At 45.6% G+C, this 20,742-nt stretch overlaps 1 protein-coding gene across 2 annotated transcripts in view; it reads right to left on the bottom strand.

The window, feature by feature from the left end:
* Window positions 1-382: 382 nt before the first annotated feature.
* The window catches only part of LOC139422257 (paralemmin-1-like), a 28,902-nt gene continuing 8,542 nt past the window's right edge, over window positions 383-20,742 (bottom strand). The window contains exons 2-8 of one of the 2 annotated variants that reach the window (XM_071173437.1): window positions 11,632-11,683; window positions 7,560-7,640; window positions 6,242-6,321; window positions 5,915-5,997; window positions 3,165-3,192; window positions 2,820-2,903; window positions 383-2,197 (exon numbers count right to left, since the gene is read on the bottom strand). In XM_071173437.1, the coding sequence (XP_071029538.1) occupies window positions 1,248-2,197; window positions 2,820-2,903; window positions 3,165-3,192; window positions 5,915-5,938 (1,086 nt within the window). In that variant the 5' untranslated portion in view covers window positions 5,939-5,997; window positions 6,242-6,321; window positions 7,560-7,640; window positions 11,632-11,683 and the 3' untranslated portion in view covers window positions 383-1,247. The remainder of the gene's footprint in view (window positions 2,198-2,819; window positions 2,904-3,164; window positions 3,193-5,914; window positions 5,998-6,241; window positions 6,322-7,559; window positions 7,641-11,631; window positions 11,684-20,742) is intronic. The other variant, XM_071173436.1, reaches the window with a different exon arrangement.

The following is a 20,742-nucleotide window of genomic DNA, read 5'->3' as shown; positions in this document are numbered from 1 at the left end:
CTGCCTGTCACTCAAAAGGCGAAGGGACTGAAGCTCATTGACTACACATCGAATTGCTACAGGGCTGGCCCACGTGGGGAACATTTTAGGGAAAATGGCATAGCACATCTTCCAGAAAAATAGTATCTCTTTTATACTAGGGATTTCATGGCTAATTGTGGTAAAACAGTAATTCTGCTCATATATTAAGTATGTATGAACTACACATTGACACATCCAGCCCAAAGCGAGAGGGAAGAAAAATACTTTGTAGACGGCAAAGTTCCGTAGCGTGTCTTCAATGGTATGTCACAGCTCATTTGCAATAAAGAGTCCTATACATGAACGTCCTGACAGGAACGTTGCTACTGCTGATCAAAAGGAAAGAACGAGACAAACAACATTTTTAAGAATATGAAATATATTTAGTTTTGATAATCACACACACATTCCAGTTTTTATCCACCTTCATTAACAGACATGGCTAAATCAAAATTCAACTATCAAACACACTTACACATACAAATCGCACTGGATAGATGTAATGGCAACCAACCCTTCTTTAACAGACTGTTTTGGTCAATGACGGAATACAGTATCGTATTCATAACCATAACATTTGCATTACTGATGAGGAGACTCTAAAAGTGCTTCTACACCTGCATTGCTTGCTGTTTGGGGTTTTGGGCTGGGTTTCTGTACAGCACTTTGAGATATCAGCTGATGTAAGAAGGGCTATATAAATACATTTGATTTGATTTGAACAAACGAGTTGCCATTGAAAAAGGCACATCAAGCATTTCTAAGATTAATATTTAAAAATCTATTTCCAAAAAGAAACAGATCAGTGGTTGTTGTATTCTTCATCTATTCTTCATAGTCTTCATTCCTTGGGGACATAGTGCTGAGTACGTTTTTTGGGCTGATACAACCAATCCAGAGGAGTGTGAGATGAGTGCTGCTGGGATTCTGGCAGTAAAACCTAGTTGCATTACTGAACTGTGTCCAGCAGGAGGCAGAAGGGCTTTGTAACAGTCACACTGGAGTCTGTTCACGGAGCTGTTTGAAGAGAGGAGGATAACAGTAAACACTCCTTGACACAAGCCATGTGGGACTGTAGTCTCAGAGGATACCAGTGACATTTTAGATGAGGAGCAAAGGCACGCTGGAGCACATCCTGTGCAATTTAGACAATGTTGTAGATTTAGGCCAAGCATACAGCCCATTCATCATGAGTGGCATAGCTAAGAGAAATGGGGTGTGCAGAATCACATGATAGAGCAGCACTTGGTATTGTGTTTGGATGCCCTCTTTCCTGTTTCCTCAACTCTGTAGTGTGGGGTTGGTCTGGGGGGATCATCCTCATGTCCCAGATCCTCAACCTCTTCCCGAGTGTAGCCCAGGATGACAGGTGGGACAGGGCCCTCCACAAAGACAACCAATCCACTCACGTCCTCCTCATCATCCTCATGCCCCACAGCCTCAACCTTTTGCTCAGTGTAGCCCAGAAAGGGTTCAGTCTCAGACCCAAGAACAGGAGACTGGAGAACAATCTCCTGCTCACCCGCATCAGAAATGATCACCCGCTCCACCTCCACCAACTCTCTATCATCCTCATGGCCCAGACTCTCTGACTTTACCTCAGTGTAGCCCAGGAAGGTCAGTGTGACAGTGCCCTCCACAAGGTCTACCTGACCTACTCCTGTCTCCTTGTCCATCTCATCATCCTCACAGCCCAGATCTTTAACCTTTTCCTTAGCGTAGCCCAGGTCGGTCAGTCGGGTAGGGCCCTCCACAATTTCCACCACTCCTATTTCTACCTCCTCGTCCATCTCATCATCCTCATGCTCCACAACCTCAACCTCTTCCTCAGTGTAGCCCAGGGTTGTAGGTGCGGCAGTGTCCTCCACATTGTCCATCTCCTCTTCCATCCCACCACCAACCTCTATCTTCTCCTCTGCCTTCTGTTGTGGTACAACTGGGATCTCATCCAGCAGCACTTGCATCCCGACATCGTTGATGACACTAAGGAGCTGTCCCAGCTCCTCAGCAGAAGGCTGCCCCTCTGCCCCACCGACGTGGTGGACACTCTTCCTGCTATCATTGAACACCGTCTCCCCCAAGGCCCTGGGTGATCCAGACACGGGCACCACAGACCTGATCTTGGTGACCCCTGTCTTTGAATCCCTCTCCATCTGCACTGCAACCATCCCCAGCACTGCAACACAGAGGGAGAAATTATACTGGGCAATATAACAGTCAAGTCACTATATTTGGAATTATGGTCAGAGCATGGATTACCTGGGCTATAGAAACATAAAATATTAATGTCATATTCTACCCATACCACCACTCAAATACTATCAATATAGCCTTTCCCCTAAAGGAAGGCCTACATTACCAGTAGGTGAAGGGCGAGGAGGCACATTTGTGTGGCATATGTCAGAGCCCTCTTTGCTAATGTCAGCCTGCACAACATGAGTAAACAACACAAGGTCAATGTGCAGGCTCACAGTGCACAACCCAGTACCCTTTCCACTCTCCATAGCCCCCAGCATGCATAAGAAATGTACCAAGAGAAACAAAGTGGGCTAAATATAACTATCGCCTGCATTCTGCTCCAGCCCTTCAACCCAGCCAGCCACATCGTTAAGCCGTACCCTGGAGGCAAAACCCAGCCACAGGAACAGATATAGAGAAAAATATGGAGAGAAATATGGTTTCCCTCATAGCGAAGGTATGTATAGATCATCACTGTGGCTGGGCCCGTCCCAAATCAATGGTGTGGAGGATGATGAGCACTATCACATTTCTGTGGTAGAATCCTCCCCAAACAGTACCTGATCGACCTTCCAGTCCATTCTCATGGAGAACCCTCTCCATTACTGGCCCAGGGAGCTGACCCCCAGCAGCTCTGATGATGTCTAAAAGATAAAGATACAGCTAATACAAAACCATTGTACTTTCCATATACAAATGCTAATGTGCTGCGCGACAATCATGCATTTGAGTTATATAGCAATTATAAAACAATCACAGCTGTGGCTTCATTCTGTCACCCTGATTACATTAGTGTCAGTCAGAAAGAGATGAAAGAACAGTCACATGCAGGATGGTCTAAGAGAAAGTGAGAACAAACGAGATATCCAGGCCTAGAGCTAAATTACCATGCAGGTGAAGCTTACCTTGTATCCCACCCTCTTCAATGTCAGCCTATGGGGAAACAGAGGAGACAATTTTAAGTGGAACCCCTGGTCCAATCAGTCCTACAGTCACTGTCTCCCCCAAACACTTTCCTCTTCATCCCTTATCTCTCTCAGGCCCTGCGCACTGCCATAAATATGTCACAGTAACCATTAGAGCAGTGTGGCGCTGGGCTCAGCTTCGTGTTAGAGTGTTAGAGATGAATACACACTGAACTTCCTTACCAAGTGTTAGTGTGAGCTAAAGATGGACCAGACACAAACCGGAATGTAAAAGTTCAAGTAATGGCCAGTATATTATATACACTGAGTGTGCCAAACACACCTGCTTTTTCCATGACATAGACTGACTAGGTGAATCCAGGTAAAAGTTATGATCCCTTATTGATGTCACCTTTCCTAAATTAGCCATGGATGGAGATAAGGATTTGGACTTGTGGTTTTACTTAATTCTCCATGCTGGACAATGATTATAACGGAGATTCTGATCCAACCATAAATTCATACATTGTGCCCCTGGACTGAGAGCATGGAAGTTCAATATGTAGCTAGATGTAGAAGGCTAATGTTAACTAGCTAATCGTTGCCCATGAAGGGAAGCATTTTAGCCAGGTAGCCTAAGGCAACAAAAAATACAAGTGTGTACTGTATGACAGAGTCATAGACCGTTTCGTCAACAGGAAAGAGAGCAGGATGACATTGGTGTTCCTCTACAGGTAGGTTGAGTCAACATGTTTTTTACACTTTTGTGCACACACCCACACACACACACACACACATCTCACATCAAAGCTCACTCACATGGACAGCCACATCATGTTTGGCGTATGTTGATTGGACTAAATAGTTTTGGGTATATTTTAGTTGTCCCTGTATTAGACCAAGCAGAGGTGATTTGATGATGTTGAAATGTTGAAGTTGAAATGGTGCTGGAATAGTGGAGGCAGCTCCTGTTTTGTTTGTGACTTGCGGTAACTCTACGTGGTTCTAAATCAACAGTTGTTTAGTAGTCCATGCTGTAGGTCATGTAACTGTTTGTTACATTCAATATGCTTTGTGGACTTCACCGGACAGATCTTGCTCTCCGGTTTGTGATGATACAAAGGTGTGGTTTAATTTTTCTGCCACTGTATCTTCTTATTGTCTCTGCCTTAGGCCTATATATCACAGTGGCAAGGCATATGAACTAACAGGTTATAGAGCAAACAACGCAATTGTCACTTTTTTCTGGCTTGGCTTCCCCAGTGATTTTACCCACACACTGCTACTGGTGGAATGCTTTCAACACCTTGTAGTCCATGCCCCGACGAAATGAGGCTGTTCTGAGGGGAAAAGGAGGTGCAACTCAATATTAGGAAGGTGTTCCTAATGTTTTGTACACTCAGTGTATGTTCCCCTGTAGAGTTCACAGTTGTTATGAGGTCAAAGTCCTGTCAGTCAATAGCCCGACACCCTTTAGGGCTCCCCCAATGTGGAGGGCTATAATGTCACTAAATGTCAGAGTCAGTTTTCCATAGGGTAGCATACATACACCCCTACTTTAAAACAGGGGATCGGCACTTTGCAATGTACTGTGGTTTGATTTCCAAAGGGAGGCAAAAACCAATCTGTTGAAAAGGTCATAACTGGATGAACAACGGGATACTTTACTACAGAGAGGAGTGGTTTCTGCTGAACATCAATCTGTAGGATCACAGGCTTAGTGAGGGAAAAGATCTTCAACTGCTGTAGTTGTGAAATATCGTAGCTATTTATATTACACAGTTCCAAACTGAATCAGCTGTTATTGATGTAAAAACATTGAGACTATTGAGTAAAACAGACCATTGGGGTAAGAAAGTATACCGGACATAAATATAAACGCAACATGCAACAATTTCAACGTTTTTACTGAGTTACAGTTCATAGAAGGAAATCTGTCAATTGAAATAAATAAATTAAGCTCTAATCGATGGATTTCACATGACTGGGCAGTGGCACCGCCATGCATGGGCCTGGGGTGGGGAGGCCTAGTGGTTAGAGCGTTGGACTAGTAACCGAAAGGTTGCAAGTTCAAATCACTGAGCTGACAAGATACAAATCGGTCATTCTGCCCCTGAACAGGCAGTTAACCCACTGTTCCTAGGCCGTCATTGAAAATAAGAATTTGTTCTTAACTGACTTGCCTAGTTAAATAAAGGTTAAATAAAAAAATCAGAATGAGTTTTTCCTCACAATAGGGCTTTATTACAGACATAAAAACTCCTCAGCACCCCCGGTCCCGCAGGTGAAGAAGCCTGATGTGGAGGTCCTGAACTGGCGTGGTTACGTCTGCAGTTGTGAGGCCTGTTGGATGTAATGCCAAATTCTCTAAAACAATGTTGAAGGCGGCTTAAGGTAACAGCGCTGGTGGACATTCCTGCAGTCAGCATGCCAATTGCATGCTTTCTCAAAACTTGTGGCATTGTGTTGTGTGACAAAATTGCACAATTTAGTGGCATTTTCTTGTCCACAGCACAAGGTGCACCTGTGTAATGATCACGCTGTTTAATCAGCTTTTTGATATGCCACACCTGTCAGGTGGATGGATTATCTTGGCAAAGGAGAAATGCTTACTTTCCATATTGCGTTAATAATTTTGTTCAGTGTATAATGGGGAAAATCTGCTAAGATATTTAATATGGCACAGTTGATTGAGTATATTAAAAATCATATTGAAACTCAGGTTCTCGGAATGTCTCTGCTTTCTCCACTTGCCTGGCTGTGGTTCTGGGCATTGGTGACTGTGTAGCTTGTGGATTCAATGACCTCCACTATATCCTCTTCAGTTGGCAACCTAATACACACACATTCACACAATGATGACCGTAACACCCCATGACACATGAAACCAACACATTAACATACAAAGCCATTCACAAATACAATACATACATGCAGAGGCATGACTACAGTTCAGGGGAGGGTCAGTATCAAGTGCTTTATGTAAGAGATATAAAAACATCTGAGCATATCAACTCCCTCAGCCAACAGGAATGGGGAGTGATAGATTGTGTGTGTGTGTGCCGTGGGTGTCTCACTCCTCTGTGTAGTTCTCAGCGCTGCGCCCAGGGACAGGCTGGGGGTTCTCGCTCAGCCACTGGTCCCTCAAGGACTTCCGCTGTGAGGAGAGATTTGGAGAGAGAGAGAGGGATGGAGAGAGAGAGAAAGAGGGTTGGTGACTATGATTAGGGTCTGCTATGTCCTGTGCAGTTAGCATATGCATGAAACGGCCTATGCTCTGAGCCATCTCTCACAGCATGCAGCTTCCCCACCTGCCAGCTCATCAGCTCAAAACAAGCCTATTCTCTAAAATTCCCCATAGCAAAAGAAGCTAACAAAAACAAAAGCCTTCTGTCTCTATGAATACTGAAACAGTTATCCAGTATGCAGTAACCAAAACAAACAGACCCTAGGCACAGAGCTCTGGTTGCCATTTTGGATCTCCAGCAGAAAGAGTGAGGCCAAGAGCCTGGTGTTGTCTGTGAGGGAGAAACTGCCCCCAACTCCGGATCCCTCACAGGGAGGGCTCAGAGAGCCACACGTCCTCAAACCCGAGTGTAGGCTTGGTCACAAGGGGTCTGATTGAGACTGACAATAATAAACCTGACCATGTTTATTTAGAGAGTGTTTGTAAATTTGCCAACCTGCATTGGCAGCGACTCAGTTAGTTCCCTTTCAACCTTTGAAGCAGAAACCTTCCAGAGCCCAGAGGTACAGTAAAGGAGGGGTCCTCCTTTCATTCTAACTCAGATATGACAACACCAAGCTGAGGGGTGAACATAGTCCTACCTGAGCAAACCCAGTAATGTAGAGTAGACTGTTTGTGTGGGCGGCTGCCTGAGTCATATGTGTTGATGGAGCGGTTCTAGCCACTCCACCACTGATCTGACGTGAAGGAGTTAATGGGGTCCAACAGGGATCAGTGCTGGTGGTCCCAGTGGAGTAGAGAGTTACTGACAAAGATCAACACAATGCACAGCTCTCTCTCTCTCACTCTGACTCACTCTCTCCCTATTTCTCTACAACCACCTCATCATTTCAGTTCCTCTCTTTCATGTGATTTCTCTCTCTGTTACAGAGATCATGGTAGCAGAGGTCATGGTAGCAGAGGTCATGGTAAGATGATGAGCAGAAGAGAGTTGATCAGGAAGGAGGGAGAAAAATACTGTTATACAGAGGAATAGAGAATGCCTCAGGACACCTCATGGTGTTGGGAAGGTTGTCTGGTGTTATGGAGCTAATTGAGTTTATCATCACACAGGAGGGCTCAACCCTGGGCATGCGAACCAGCTGCCAGACATGTGGCTCCCTGCAACAGGACAACAGGGAAGGACAGACAGACAGATCCAGACAGACCTTGCGCTGGGCCTGCGTCAGCCACTCCTCCTCCATCTCCCTCCTTGCTTTCTCATCATCCTGCTGCTTACGTCGCTTGTCCTGGTGATGGGAGAAGAAGAGAAAGAGACCAACAAAAAGAGAGATTTAGGGTTGAGTGGAGGTAGAGATATACTTATGTTTCTGAACCTAATCAAATCAAATCAAATCAAATTTTATTTTATTTCTCACATACACATGGTTAGCAGATGTTAGTGCGAGTGTAGCGAAATGCTTCTGCTTCTAGTTCCGACAATGCAGTAATAACCAACAAGTAATCTAGCTAACAATTCCAAAACTACTACCTTATAGACACAAGTGTAAGGGGATAAAGAATATGTACATAAAGATATATGAATGAGTGATGGTACAGAGCGGCATAGGCAAGATACAGTAGATGGTATTGAGTGCAGCATATACATATGAGATGAGTATGTAAACAAAGTGGCATAGTTAAAGTGGCTAGTGATACATGTATTACATAAGGATGCAGTAGATGATATAGAGTACAGTATATACATATACATATGAGATGAGTAATGTAGGGAACATTATATTAGGTAGCATTGTTTAAAGTGGCTAGTAATATATTTTACATCATTTCCCATCAATTCCCATTATTAAAGTGGCTGGAGTTGAGTCAGTGTGTTGGCAGCAGCCACTCCAATGTTAGTGGTGGCTGTTTAACCGTCTGATGGCCTTGAGATAGATGCTGTTTTTCAGTCTCTCGGTCCCAGCTTTGATGCACCTGTACTGACCTCGCCTTCTGGATGATAGCGGGGTGAACAGGCAGTGGCTCGGGTGGTTGCTGTCCTTGATGATCTTTATGGCCTTCTTGTGACATCGGGTGGTGTAGGTGTCCTGGAGGGCAGGTAGTTTGCCCCCGGTGATGCGTTGTGCAGACCTCACTACCCTCTGGAGAGCCTTACGGTTGTGGGCGGAGCAGTTGCCGTACCAGGCGGTGATACAGCCCGACAGGATGCTCTCGATTGTGCATCTGTAGAAGTTTGTGAGTGCTTTTGGTGATAAGCCGAATTTCTTCAGCCTCCTGAGGTTGAAGAGGCGCTGCTGCGCCTTCTTCACGATGCTGTCTGTGTGGGTGGACCAATTCAGTTTGTCTGTGATGTGTACGCCGAGGAACTTAAAACTTACTACCCTCTCCACTACTGTTCCATCGATGTGGATAGGGGGGTGTTCCCTCTGCTGTTTCCTGAAGTCCACAATCATCTCCTTAGTTTTGTTGACGTTGAGTGTGAGGTTATTTTCCTGACACCACACTCCGAGGGCCCTCACCTCCTCCCTGTAGGCCGTCTCGTTGTTGTTGGTAATCAAGCCTACCACTGTTGTGTCGTCCGCAAACTTGATGATTGAGTTGGAGGCGTGCGTGGCCACGCAGTCGTGGGTGAACAGGGAGTACAGGAGAGGGCTCAGAACGCACCCTTGTGGGGCCCCAGTGTTGAGGATCAGTGGGGTGGAGATGTTGTTGCCTACCCTCACCACCTGGGGGCGGCCCGTCAGGAAGTCCAGTACCCAGTTGCACAGGGCGGGGTCGAGACCCAGGGTCTCGAGCTTGATGACGAGCTTGGAGGGCACTCTGGTTTTAAATGCCGAGCTGTAGTCGATGAACAGCATTCTCACATAGGTATTCCTCTTGTCCAGATGGGTTAGGGCAGTGTGCAGTGTGGTTGAGATTGCATCGTCTGTGGACCTATTTGGGCGGTAAGCAAATTGGAGTGGGTCTAGGGTGTCAGGTAGGGTGGAGGTGATATGGTCCTTGACTAGTCTCTCAAAGCACTTCATGATGACGGAAGTGAGTGCTACGGGGCGGTAGTCGTTTAGCTCAGTTACCTTAGCTTTCTTGGGAACAGGAACAATGGTGGCTAATAATGAGGAGCACTTCCTGTTATTAATCATCTCAGACGTGTGTCACCAGAGAGACAGAGTCCCACAGCTCACACTGCTTTCAAGCTCTATTGAGATAGTCATAGTTGTCATTTGAATGGTGCTAGTGAAGGAGAAGATAACAGTACAACTACAGTACTGTATATCTTATTACAGTATAACTGAAAAGCAGTGACAGTAGATTACAGTGACAAGCCCCATAGACATATATGCTGTTGACCGGTGGAACAGCTGGTTCTTTAAGGTCAAAGTGCAGAGAAACGGAGATGAAGCGGAGGCAAGGCTAGGAGCACGTGGGCATGCCGGCACTCCATCTTCATCAGCTAGTCTGACAGTAACACACATATCACACATACTGCACATTCATGTTCTGTTAGGAGGAGCGGTTCACTCCCATACATTAGCACCAATCCAGGCCTGAGACTGCTATCCCTTTGGATTTCTCATAGTTTCCCCAACATCCCTCCTTTCAAAAGCAACTGCAATTAGATTACGCTAAACAGAAGGGCTAATTTAGAACAGAATTTAATTAATGATTTTGGTCTAACCTAATTCAATAAGAACTGTGTTGGGGCATAACATGTGGGAGTTGGCTAGACCCCAATGCATCAACAAAAGACAGGATAAAGCATGGAGGGAAGGCATGAGCATTGTGTGTGTGTGTGTGTGTGTGTGTGTGTGTGTGTGTGTGTGTGTGTGTGTGTGTGTGTGTGTGTGTGTGTGTGTGTGTATTTCTACCATCCCTTAATGCTCAAGGTCCCTGTAGTGTTTAACCCTGCTGATGAGGTCAGTAGTGGCCCTGAAGCAAACGCCATGCAACCCAATTGAATTATTCAAACATGGACAGACCTTAGAGAGCCTTTTTATTTCTCTATTTGGTTAGGTCAGGGTGTGATTTGGGTGGGCATTTCTTTGTTGGCCGGGTATGGTTCCCAATCAGAAGCAGCTGTCTATCGTTGTCTCTGATTGGGAATCATACTTAGGCAGCCTGTTTTCCACCCTAGTTTGTGGGATTTTGTTTTGCATATTTGCTGTGGAGCCTGCAGAACTTTACGTTCTTTTATATTTTGTTGTTTTTTGGTGTCATTTGAAAATGAAGTAAAAGGTACGCCTACCACGCTGCACCTTGGTCCAAGCAGCGTGGCCAGGAGGAGCAGGGATCCTGGGCCCAGGAGAAAAGTGAATGGAGGACATCCTGGACATGGGAGGATATATTAGACGGTAAAGGATCCTGGACGTGGGAGGAGATCCAGGCTGGAATGGATCGCCTTCCATGGGAGCAGACGGAGGCAGCAAGGGAAGAACAACGACGACACCGGGGTTTGCGACCTCGACGCAAGCACGAGAGGCATCCCCCCAAAACATTTTTTTGGGGGGGGGCACATGGGGTGGTTGGTGGAGCCAGGTTGCAGATCAGAGCCAACTCCCCACACTCGCTTTAAGGAGCGTGTGACCCTTCAGGCACCATGCTTTGCGGTTACACGTACTGTGTCGCCGGTACGCAACCACAGCCCGGTGCACTCTGTGCCAGCTCCCCACATTTGCCGTGCTAGAGTGAGCATTCAGCCAGGACGGATTGTGCCGGCTCAGAGCTCCTGGTCTCCGGTGCGACTCTTCGGCCCAGGATATCCTGCGCCGGCTCCACGCACCAGGCCTCCAGTGTGTCTCTCCAGCCCGGTGCGTCCTGTGCCAGCTCTACGCACCCGGTCTTCAGTGATGATCCAGGGCCCGAAGCCTCCAGTGATGATCCATGGCACGATGCCTGCAGTGATGATCCAGGGGGGAGGGGGGGTACTGTCACACCCTGACCTTAGAGATCCTGTTTATGTCTCTATTTTGGTTTGGTCAGGGTGTGAGTTGGGGTGGGTATTCTATACTCTATTATTTGTATTGCTATGTTTTGGCCGGGTAGGGTTCTCAATCAGGGACAGCTGTCTATCATTTATCTTTGATTGAGAACCATACTTAGGTAGCCCTTTTTCCACCTGTCTTTGTGGGAAGTTGACTTTTTTTAGGGCACATAGCCTTTAGCTTCAGGGTTTGTTTTGTAGTGTTTATTGTTTTGTTTGGTGTCATTTTCCAAATAAAGAGAACATGTACGCCCACGCTGCACCTTGGTCCTCTTCCTTTAACGGCCGTGACAGAGACTCACCTCTATAGCCTGCACTCTCTGCTGGTACTTCTCTGCCTCGTCCATGTTGGGTCTACAACACAAGAACACAGAGGAGAGTTATAGTTACTTTACTCCTACTGTAGCAGTCCAGAAATCTGTTCATCATTTAAATGAAACTCAATTATTAAAAGTTATTCCACACATATTTAGCGAAAGCGCAGAACTGATTTTCAATTCCCTTCGCTGTGGGACAGTGGATGAGAGAGTGTGATGATGTGATGCCAGATCCTAGATCAGTCATATATCAAAGCAGTGCAGGCTTATCATGGAGAGACTGCTACACTACTGTATTCTGTCATGTACTGGGTCCTTTGGGTGTTGACCTGTCATCCTTCAAACCACCAACTACATATTCATATTATTATACACTTTCCACAGAGGTGACTGGAAAACTGCCTGTTAGCAATATCTGCACTAGAGATGATTACTACATAATTCTTATATAATTATTTAAACCCTAAATGAGAGAGCAGAGAGGAACTGGGAGAAGAGAGAGCACATAGCAGCACTTGATGCTGAGTTGCTGAGCTCCCAACAGTAATAAGTCTGACTAAAATTAAAGGAATGATTGATTCCTGGAGCAGCAACCTCACACTTTATCACTGTGTGTATGAGGAGAGGGAATAAAACAGAGGCTGTGGAGAGGACTATGGATCAGTTTAGCTTACAGTAAGAGTGGGAGGGGAGAGCTGCTCTCAGAAGGTATATTAGGTTCACTCCATTCCTATGTTATCATTAACTGTAAATAAAATGCTATAAACCAACCTGTCGCAGCTTTGATCACTGACATGACAATGCCACTAGTCCAGTGTACTACAGAGTGTAATACACAGTGTACTACAGTACAGAGTGTACTACAGAGTGTAATACACAGTGTACTACAGTACAGAGTGTACAACAGAGTGTAACACAGAATGTACTACAGTGTACATAGTGTACTACAGAGTGTACTACAGTACAGAGTATACTAGAGTGTACTACAGTAGAGTGTACGACACAGTGTACTACACAACAGAATGTACTACAGAGTGTACCACAGAGTGTACTACAGTACAGAGTGTACTACTGTACATAGTGTACGACAGTGTGTACTCCAGTACAGTGTACTACTGTACAGAGTGTACAACACTAGAGTGTACTACACTACAGAGTGTACTACAGTGTACTACAAAACACAGTGTACAACATATTGTACTACACTATAGAGTGTACTACACTACAGAGTGTACTACACTGGAAGAATTAATAGTGTAATAGAGTACGTACTACAGAGTGTACTACACTACAGCATATTAGAATGTACTACACTACAGAGTGTACTACAGTGTACTACAGTACAGCCTGTACTACAGTACAGAGTGTACTGCAGAGTGTACTACAAAACACAGTGTACAACATATTGTACTACACTATAGAGGGTACTACACTGCAAGAATTACTACAGAGTGTAATACACTACATACTGCACTACAGTATCTCATCCTGTCATCTATTTAAACACACTTAGAGGTGCTGACATAAGAAGCGCTGGAAGATGCCGATTGAGTCAAACTCCAACAACTGTCAGAAGGGCTACACACACACACACACACACACACACACACACACACACACACACACACACACACACACACACACACACACACACACACACACACCTCAAATCAGAGCTCACTCTGGGAGATGGCTGCTTGATTGAAGTTGCAGATGTGTTAAGCAATAAGAGATCTATAATGATTCACAGCCAATGACAGCCATTTCATGAGAGCAGAAGATATTATAATTATACAGTATTATACCTATACAGGTTATAATTCAACCTCAGATATTTACCTTACATCTGTAAATTAATGATATACATGATTGGTATAACTAGCCTACTATAGAGAATGGTACTCGAGGCACGGGTGACTATATTTTAAGTACCGTTCTGTCCAACTCAGATTGATACTATATAGCATAAGTGGTTAGAGATTTAGGATGGTTGTATGGTGTCTGAGGGCTGTTAGTCCCAGGCGGGCATTGTAGTGAGGGTGACAGACGGCTCTAGAGGTAGAGGGGGTGTTGTATTGACGGCAGGGCTGTGATGGAGAGGGAGGGGCTGTGATGTCTCACACCCAACACGGGGGTCATTAGTGGGCATTGTCACGGTGATGGAGTGCCACAGGCAGAGGTTCATTAGAGCGCTGCCAACCCGGGGGACTCTCCTTGTCCAGATGATGGACGCCTTACACATTGCCAACCGCCAGCCAGCCCAGAGCCCCCCCACTCACTTGGACACCCCAGTCCCTCTGTGTCTGTCTGTGTTTGACTGGCAGCTGCTGCTACCCTGGAGAGAGTATGCCACTTTGTTTGTACAGTCTGGGGGGGGGCGCGTGTTGCTTTGGCAACTTCCGAGGAGAAATTACTAGGGCCAAAGGGACAGAAACTTTCCATGCATCAAATGTCCCTGTACACTGTACTGTAACTCAGCCTCTTGAGAGACCCTGACCTGAAAGAGAGAGATAGAGGAAAGAGAGACATCTGGGTCCTCTGTGACCTGACCTGGACTGAGGGGAAAACACAATGTACTTCCGACAGCTACAAATCGAGCTCTTAAGCCAGAGTCCCTGCAACCCTTTTCCACTGAGTGGAGTCTTGGAACGGGACCAAAATGGAATGTAAGCACAGACACTGAGGCTGGTGTTTGGGTGTCCCTTACCTGTCCCCACCCTGTCACTGAGCCATCTCTCTCTCTCTCTCTCTCTCTCTCTCTCTCTCTCTCTCTCTCTCTCTCTCTCTCTCTCTCTCTCTCCCATCCGTTAGTAGAGAGAGAAGTGCTCTCACGGAACATGGAGTGCCCACTCAGGCTGAACTGATTTCTCTCCAGCTCTGGGTGAGATCCAGGGATGGAGTGAGTGTGTTGTGTGTGTATCACATTGAGTGTTTCACAGGGGGCCACAGATAGTATGTACAGGAAGGTGGGGGTGTAAATGGGTGGGTGATGTGTGTGTGGGAGAGAGATAGATCTGACCTGTGTTTCTCAGCCACAAACAACTACAAGACGTCCGACAGTCAGCGCCTTATCTTCTCCAAGGGGGTTGAAAATCTCTTCTGTCTTTTCTGCTTAAGGCACGGCTCACTGAATGTGACTGTAAGACTGGGGGGGGGGGGGGGGGGGGGGGGGGGGGGGGGGGGCACTGGGAGATATTTACACCAGTAGCACAGCAGGGGGCATATTCTGTAGCCTCATAGAGTACAGTATGCATTGTTGATACACACGGAATTAGTTGTGTACAAGAAATAAAGGCTTTACACATTCAGTATTACTGTAATCACTATGCTGTATGAACAATACTCAAGAGGAGCACTGCCCATAATATTGGAATGGTGGGTGGAAACGTAGGGGAAAAGGCACCATCCCCAGGGATGGAGGTAAAATGTTCTCCAGCATTTCTGGTATACATTAAGTTGAGTGCCAGGAGTTTTTCCTGGCTGTGTGATCTGACCAGAAAAGACTTGGCCTTCGTTGTGACTATAACTAGGCCAGGTCCCATGATATGGAAATAACTCCTGGCCCTAAATGCATCGGAATCGCAATCGTTTGTGTAAAAACAAGAAATGGCCAATCTGGTCTGGCCACTGGTCTTCATGGCACATCCAGTCCACAGAGTGAGACAATCTCAGACCCTGCCACTTAGCCATATTCTACATGGGGGTGAGAGTCAGCCAGTCCAGAGAGAAAGCGATTCTCTGTCCCAGAAACCAGTCATGTACAAAAGTTACGCTGCTCCGCTCCCTAATGTATAATTCAGCACTAGGAAGGAATTCTATCTGTTCTCCGGAATCGACAAGGTTTTTAAAGTTACTCTCTGTGTTGTTTTCCAAGTCCTCTACTTCCTGTTGCTGAAAGCATGGATTCAATTGTATATACTTTTGGTTTTTAATAAAGTGCAAGTGCTTTAAGTCGTTGTGGTTGTGCATGTCTGCATGCATTTGTTTGTTTGTGTGAATCTGTGTACGTGTGTTTGGTAGATTGAGTGCTGAAAGTATAGGGAGCCGTAAAAGTGACAGAATATGAGTGGAATCAGAAATATTTGATTTGAATGCCACAGAAGTATAACTCACAGAACATTCTTCCTCAAAAGCAAAAGCAGGTCTGGAGGAGGAAGCTCACAGCTCTGTGACTGTGGGACGCTGGAGATGTGAGAACAGTATAAGCTCTCAGTGAGATTCTGGAGGTTATCAGGAAGCCACACATCTCTCCTGCAAGGTCACAGCTGTAGTTTTATTCACATCCAAAACATCTCTAAATGGGATGTAAGGCAGGGATCAGGGAGATAATTGGGCTTTAGCAGAGGAGTTCACCCAGCAACAATATTCATACACCAGTAACTATGGGATGTCCTGAACTCTGTAACCAACACCACCATTTCCAGGAACAGAGGTGCAGCTAACATTCCAGTACAATGAAGTCAACTAGAGAATACAGCACGTTCCATCGGAATCACTGTTGTCCAGACATACAGTAGACTGTGGTATTGTACTAGGCTGAGTCAGGACAGGAGAGCCCCAACCCTCCTCAGCCTGGCACAGGATGGGCTGCTAGGAGCCAGGACTTCCAGGACTGGTAGGCTTTACTCAACTGAAAGCACACAGCTTAGCAGGGGAGACGGACTCACATTAATGGTCTCTCTATCAGGAACTTCCACCTGGGCCACACACACACACACACACACACACACACACACACACACACACACACACACACACACACACACACACACACACACACACACACACACACACACACACACAAGGAAGCTCCTGCCATGTTGAGGCCCAGATTGCAGGGCATGTGTCTGTTGCCTACCAAGCGTTTGCATTGTCATTGTGGGTTACTTCATCATTGGGTTCAATCACCATCAGAGCTGTGCTTGGGGGCACAGATGGCTCCTGTGTGCTCTGTTTGTTTGTCTGAGCCTCTCTGTCAACGTCTCTAATTAGAATAAGGAGAAACAGTATGCTGTTTCCCAACAGGAAGTAAGATGCAGCAATACACTCCATTTAACTTCACAAGAGCTCACACAGGAGCTCCGCCTATCACGTGCACATGCACACACACCGACGTTCAAAGGTGCATGCGCACAAAGACACACCCGCACCCACACTCACTAACACACACACTTCACCAACTTTCCCTGGCAAACACACTTGGATGGAAATGCTCTCTCACTTCGTAACGGTTTTCCTAGAAAGGGTACTGAACTGTGTGCCGTTTAAATGTGTGCCGTTTATACTGAACAAAAATATAAACGCAACTTGTAAAGTGTTGGTCCCATGTTTCATGAGTTGAAATAAAATATTCTCCATATGCACAAAAACCTTATTTCTCTCAAATGTGGTGCACAAATTTGTTTATATCCCTTGCCAAAATAATCCATCCACCTGACAGGTGTGGCATATCAAAAGGCTGATTAAACAGCATGATCATTACACAGGTGAACCTTCCACAGATGGTTCACCTGTGTAGAAGTTTTGAGGGAGTGTGCAATTGGTATGCTGACTGCAGAAATGTCCACCAGAGCTGTTGCCAGATAATTGAATGTTCATTTCTCTACCATAAGCCGACTCCAAAGCCATTTCAGAGAATTTGGCAGTATGTCCAACTGGCCTCACAACCGCAGACCGTGTGTATGGTGTTGTGTGGGCGAGCGGTTTGTGAACAGAGTGCTCCATTGTGGCGGTGAGGTTATGGTATGGGCATGCATAAGCTACTGACAACAAACACAATTGCATTTTATCGATAGCAATTTGAATGAACAGAGATACCGTGACAAGATCCTGGGGCCCATTGTCGTGCCATTCATCCGCCGCCATTAACGCATGTTTCACCATGATAATGCACAGCCCCATGTCACAAGGATCTGTACACAATTCCTGGAAGCTGAACATTTCCTAGTTCTTTCATGGCCTGCAAACCAGACATGTAGAAGGAAACAGAAGACACATACAGTACATGTTTCAGAAGACACATACATGTTTCAGGGTACTGGCATAACCCCAGTTCTATGAACCAATTTACTCTCCCGACCCCATTTTCAGACCAGGCGACCCCTAGTTTAGGAAACGCTATCCCAACTGCTGTGTATGTACAGTATGTCAGGCTGCATCCTCTTCCCTGCGGTACCTACTGTGCCAAATCAAAGCAATGCCATGAGGAGGTGACTGAGCCTAGCTATAGTTAATGGGAACAGACCAGGGTACAACATGATCAGATGCAGCCAATGCTTGCACCCCACCCCCATCCTCCACTGATATACTGTCGATACACATGGATACACATGGACACATGCACACTTGGCTGCATAAACAAGCAGGCAGAAACAATGTGCTATAGATTGCATGAAGTGTTACTGTAGTCTCTGCAGCAGCACATTGTGTGAATGGAATATTCTGCACAATGAGGGCCGAGAATACACAGTGTTAACTCAGGAAAAGTTCTCATCTCATAAATAGTTAAAAAGCTGGGCTTTTAAAATAATTGGTTAACCTGTGCCCTGCAAGTTTGGCGGTCTACAACATATGCATTCAGGGAGGTGGAATTGTGCTTTTCTGGGATGCCTAGCACTTAATAACTATGGCTCTGGCCTGGAGAATGTGGTCTATAAGCATGCCTGGTTAACTTTGAGATGAACCTGCTCTGAACCTGCTCTGCTCACATAGACTTCTCTCTACCTCTACCCAACACACACAACACCTCATCCTTTACACTGTTGACCATTATCATCACGTTATACAGTTCCATTAACAGCAGAGTTGTCATCACTATGGAGAGAAAAGCCATAAGACAATGAGTTAAAGCTGGTGAACCTTAACTTACCTTCAGTGATTCAGCCGTTCTAGTCCATGATCAGAATGAAACTACCCACAATGACCAATCAACATTACGGCATTACAGCAATTATTGTCTGGCCGGCAACATCAAATTTGAAAGGCCTAATCCTCATACAGTAATAAACACTCTAGCAATATAAGTAATGAGCAATATAACTACTGACCTTTCATTTACTGCTGCTTAAAATGACAGCTAGGTCACACTGCAATGGCAGCTAGGTCACACTTTTGAGCTGAGGCTGGGGTCCTATGTGGCTCAGTTGGTAGAGCATGGCGCTTGCAATGCCAGGGTTGTGGGTTTGATTCCCACGGGGCACCAGCAAGAAAATGTAAGTCGCTCTGTATAAGAGCATCCGCTAAATGGCTAAAATGTCAAAAAATGAAAAGAATGTAAGGCCAAAGTGTACTTGTTGAGGAAGTTTGAGGTGTAGCTGTCAGTACCTGTGCCCTGCAGGAGGCCAGGTTTAGGTTTGTGTGGAGCAAACCAAAATTGGTTCTGTAAAGGTTCCCAGTACATTTGTTAGGTTGTGGCAAATGTTCTCTTAACACAAAAGCTGTCTTTTTGTGATGATTATAGAATGTTTGTATAAAACATTTGCCTGATGTTCCTAGTACACATTTAATCTGTTCCCAGAATGTTTCATGATGTTGTGTGGACATTATAAGAGTTCCCAAAACACAAAAACTGTCCACTTGTGATGATTATGTAAATGTTTCTATTAGGTTGCAAAACAAACAACATTTGCCTGATGTTGCAATAACATTCACAGAACAAGTATTTTGTTTCTTTAAAAGTTCATAAAACATTTCTTTAGGTTGTGGGAACATTGTGGGGATATGATAAGAGATAGGTTCCTAAAACACAAAAACTGTCCAGTTGTGCTGACATTCAGATAATGTTTGTATCCGGGTGCACAAAACATTCCTTTGATGTTGCAAGAATGTTGACAGAACAGCCTTTCTGAGTTCTTTAAAGGTTCCCAGAAAATATAATTAGGTTTTGGGAACAGTGTGGGTGCATTACAAGAGATAGGTTCCCAAAACACAAAATATGCATGGTTGTGATGAAATTCATACAATTTAAGTGAGGTTGCACAGGACATTCCCTTAATGTTGTAAGAATTAAATAAGACAGTTTTTATGACTATTCCATTGATATTAACGAACGTCATAAAAACAGACTCATTGCTGCAACTGCCCAACAGGCTCGGGAGGCAATGGTCGAGTAATGCGTCCTCGGAAACATGACCCGCCAAACCGCACTTCTTAACACCCGCCCGCTGGACCCGGAAGCCAGAAAACACCATTCAACTGATGACCGAGGTCAGCCTGCAGGTGCTCGGCCCGCCACATGAAGTCGCTAGAGGGCAATGAGCCATGTAAAGCCCCCCGGCCAAACCATCCCCGAACACGGACGATGCTAGGCCAATTCTGCACCGCCTTATGGGACTCCCGATCATGGCCGGTTGTGATACAGCCAGGATCGAACCCGGGTCTGTAGTGACGCCTCTAGCACTGCTGCACCACTCGGGAGGCCCTTTCCAAAGATATTTCCCCTCCACACACACACTCCTAAATATTAGCCTTTTTGCAGACAAGCTGATATTCAGTCCCATAGACACTCAGATCCCCTATGTACTTGAACACTAGTTAATAGTTCACAGTTCTGACTGGTTCTTTCATTCAGCTGACAGCAGCACTGATCTCTGACCCTTTCACGATGAAGGTCATTGAAAAGCCTGCTCACGTCTCGTCTTCACACATTCCAGGCAGTGAGATCACATTTACTGTACACACAGAGACAGTAAGAAGGCTGCAGAGAGCAGAGTGTACACAATGTAATCTCCTGTAATCTCCTAGCCTAGTAAAGTCACATGATGTCTTGCTGTCATTCCCTGTATGATTTCCACCTTCATAGAAACAGGCTGCTCGTCGAACATCTTATTCCACAATTATGGGCATTAATATGGAGTTAGTCCCCACTTTGCTGCTATAACAGCCTCCACTCTTCTGGGAAGGCTTTCCACTAGATGTTGGAACATTTCTGCTGGGACTTGCTTCCATTCAGCCACAAGAGCATTAGTACACTGATGTTGGGCGATTAGGCGTGGCTTACAGTCTGCATTCCAATTAATCTCAAAGGTGTTCGATGGAGTTGAGGTCAGGGTTCTGTGCAGGCCAGGAAAATTCTTCCACACCGATCTCGACAAACCA

This window comes from Oncorhynchus clarkii, chromosome 12 (assembly GCF_045791955.1).
Source record: "Oncorhynchus clarkii lewisi isolate Uvic-CL-2024 chromosome 12, UVic_Ocla_1.0, whole genome shotgun sequence".
Lineage (NCBI taxonomy): Eukaryota > Metazoa > Chordata > Actinopteri > Salmoniformes > Salmonidae > Oncorhynchus > Oncorhynchus clarkii.
This window is presented reverse-complemented; position numbering and strand designations above follow the sequence as displayed.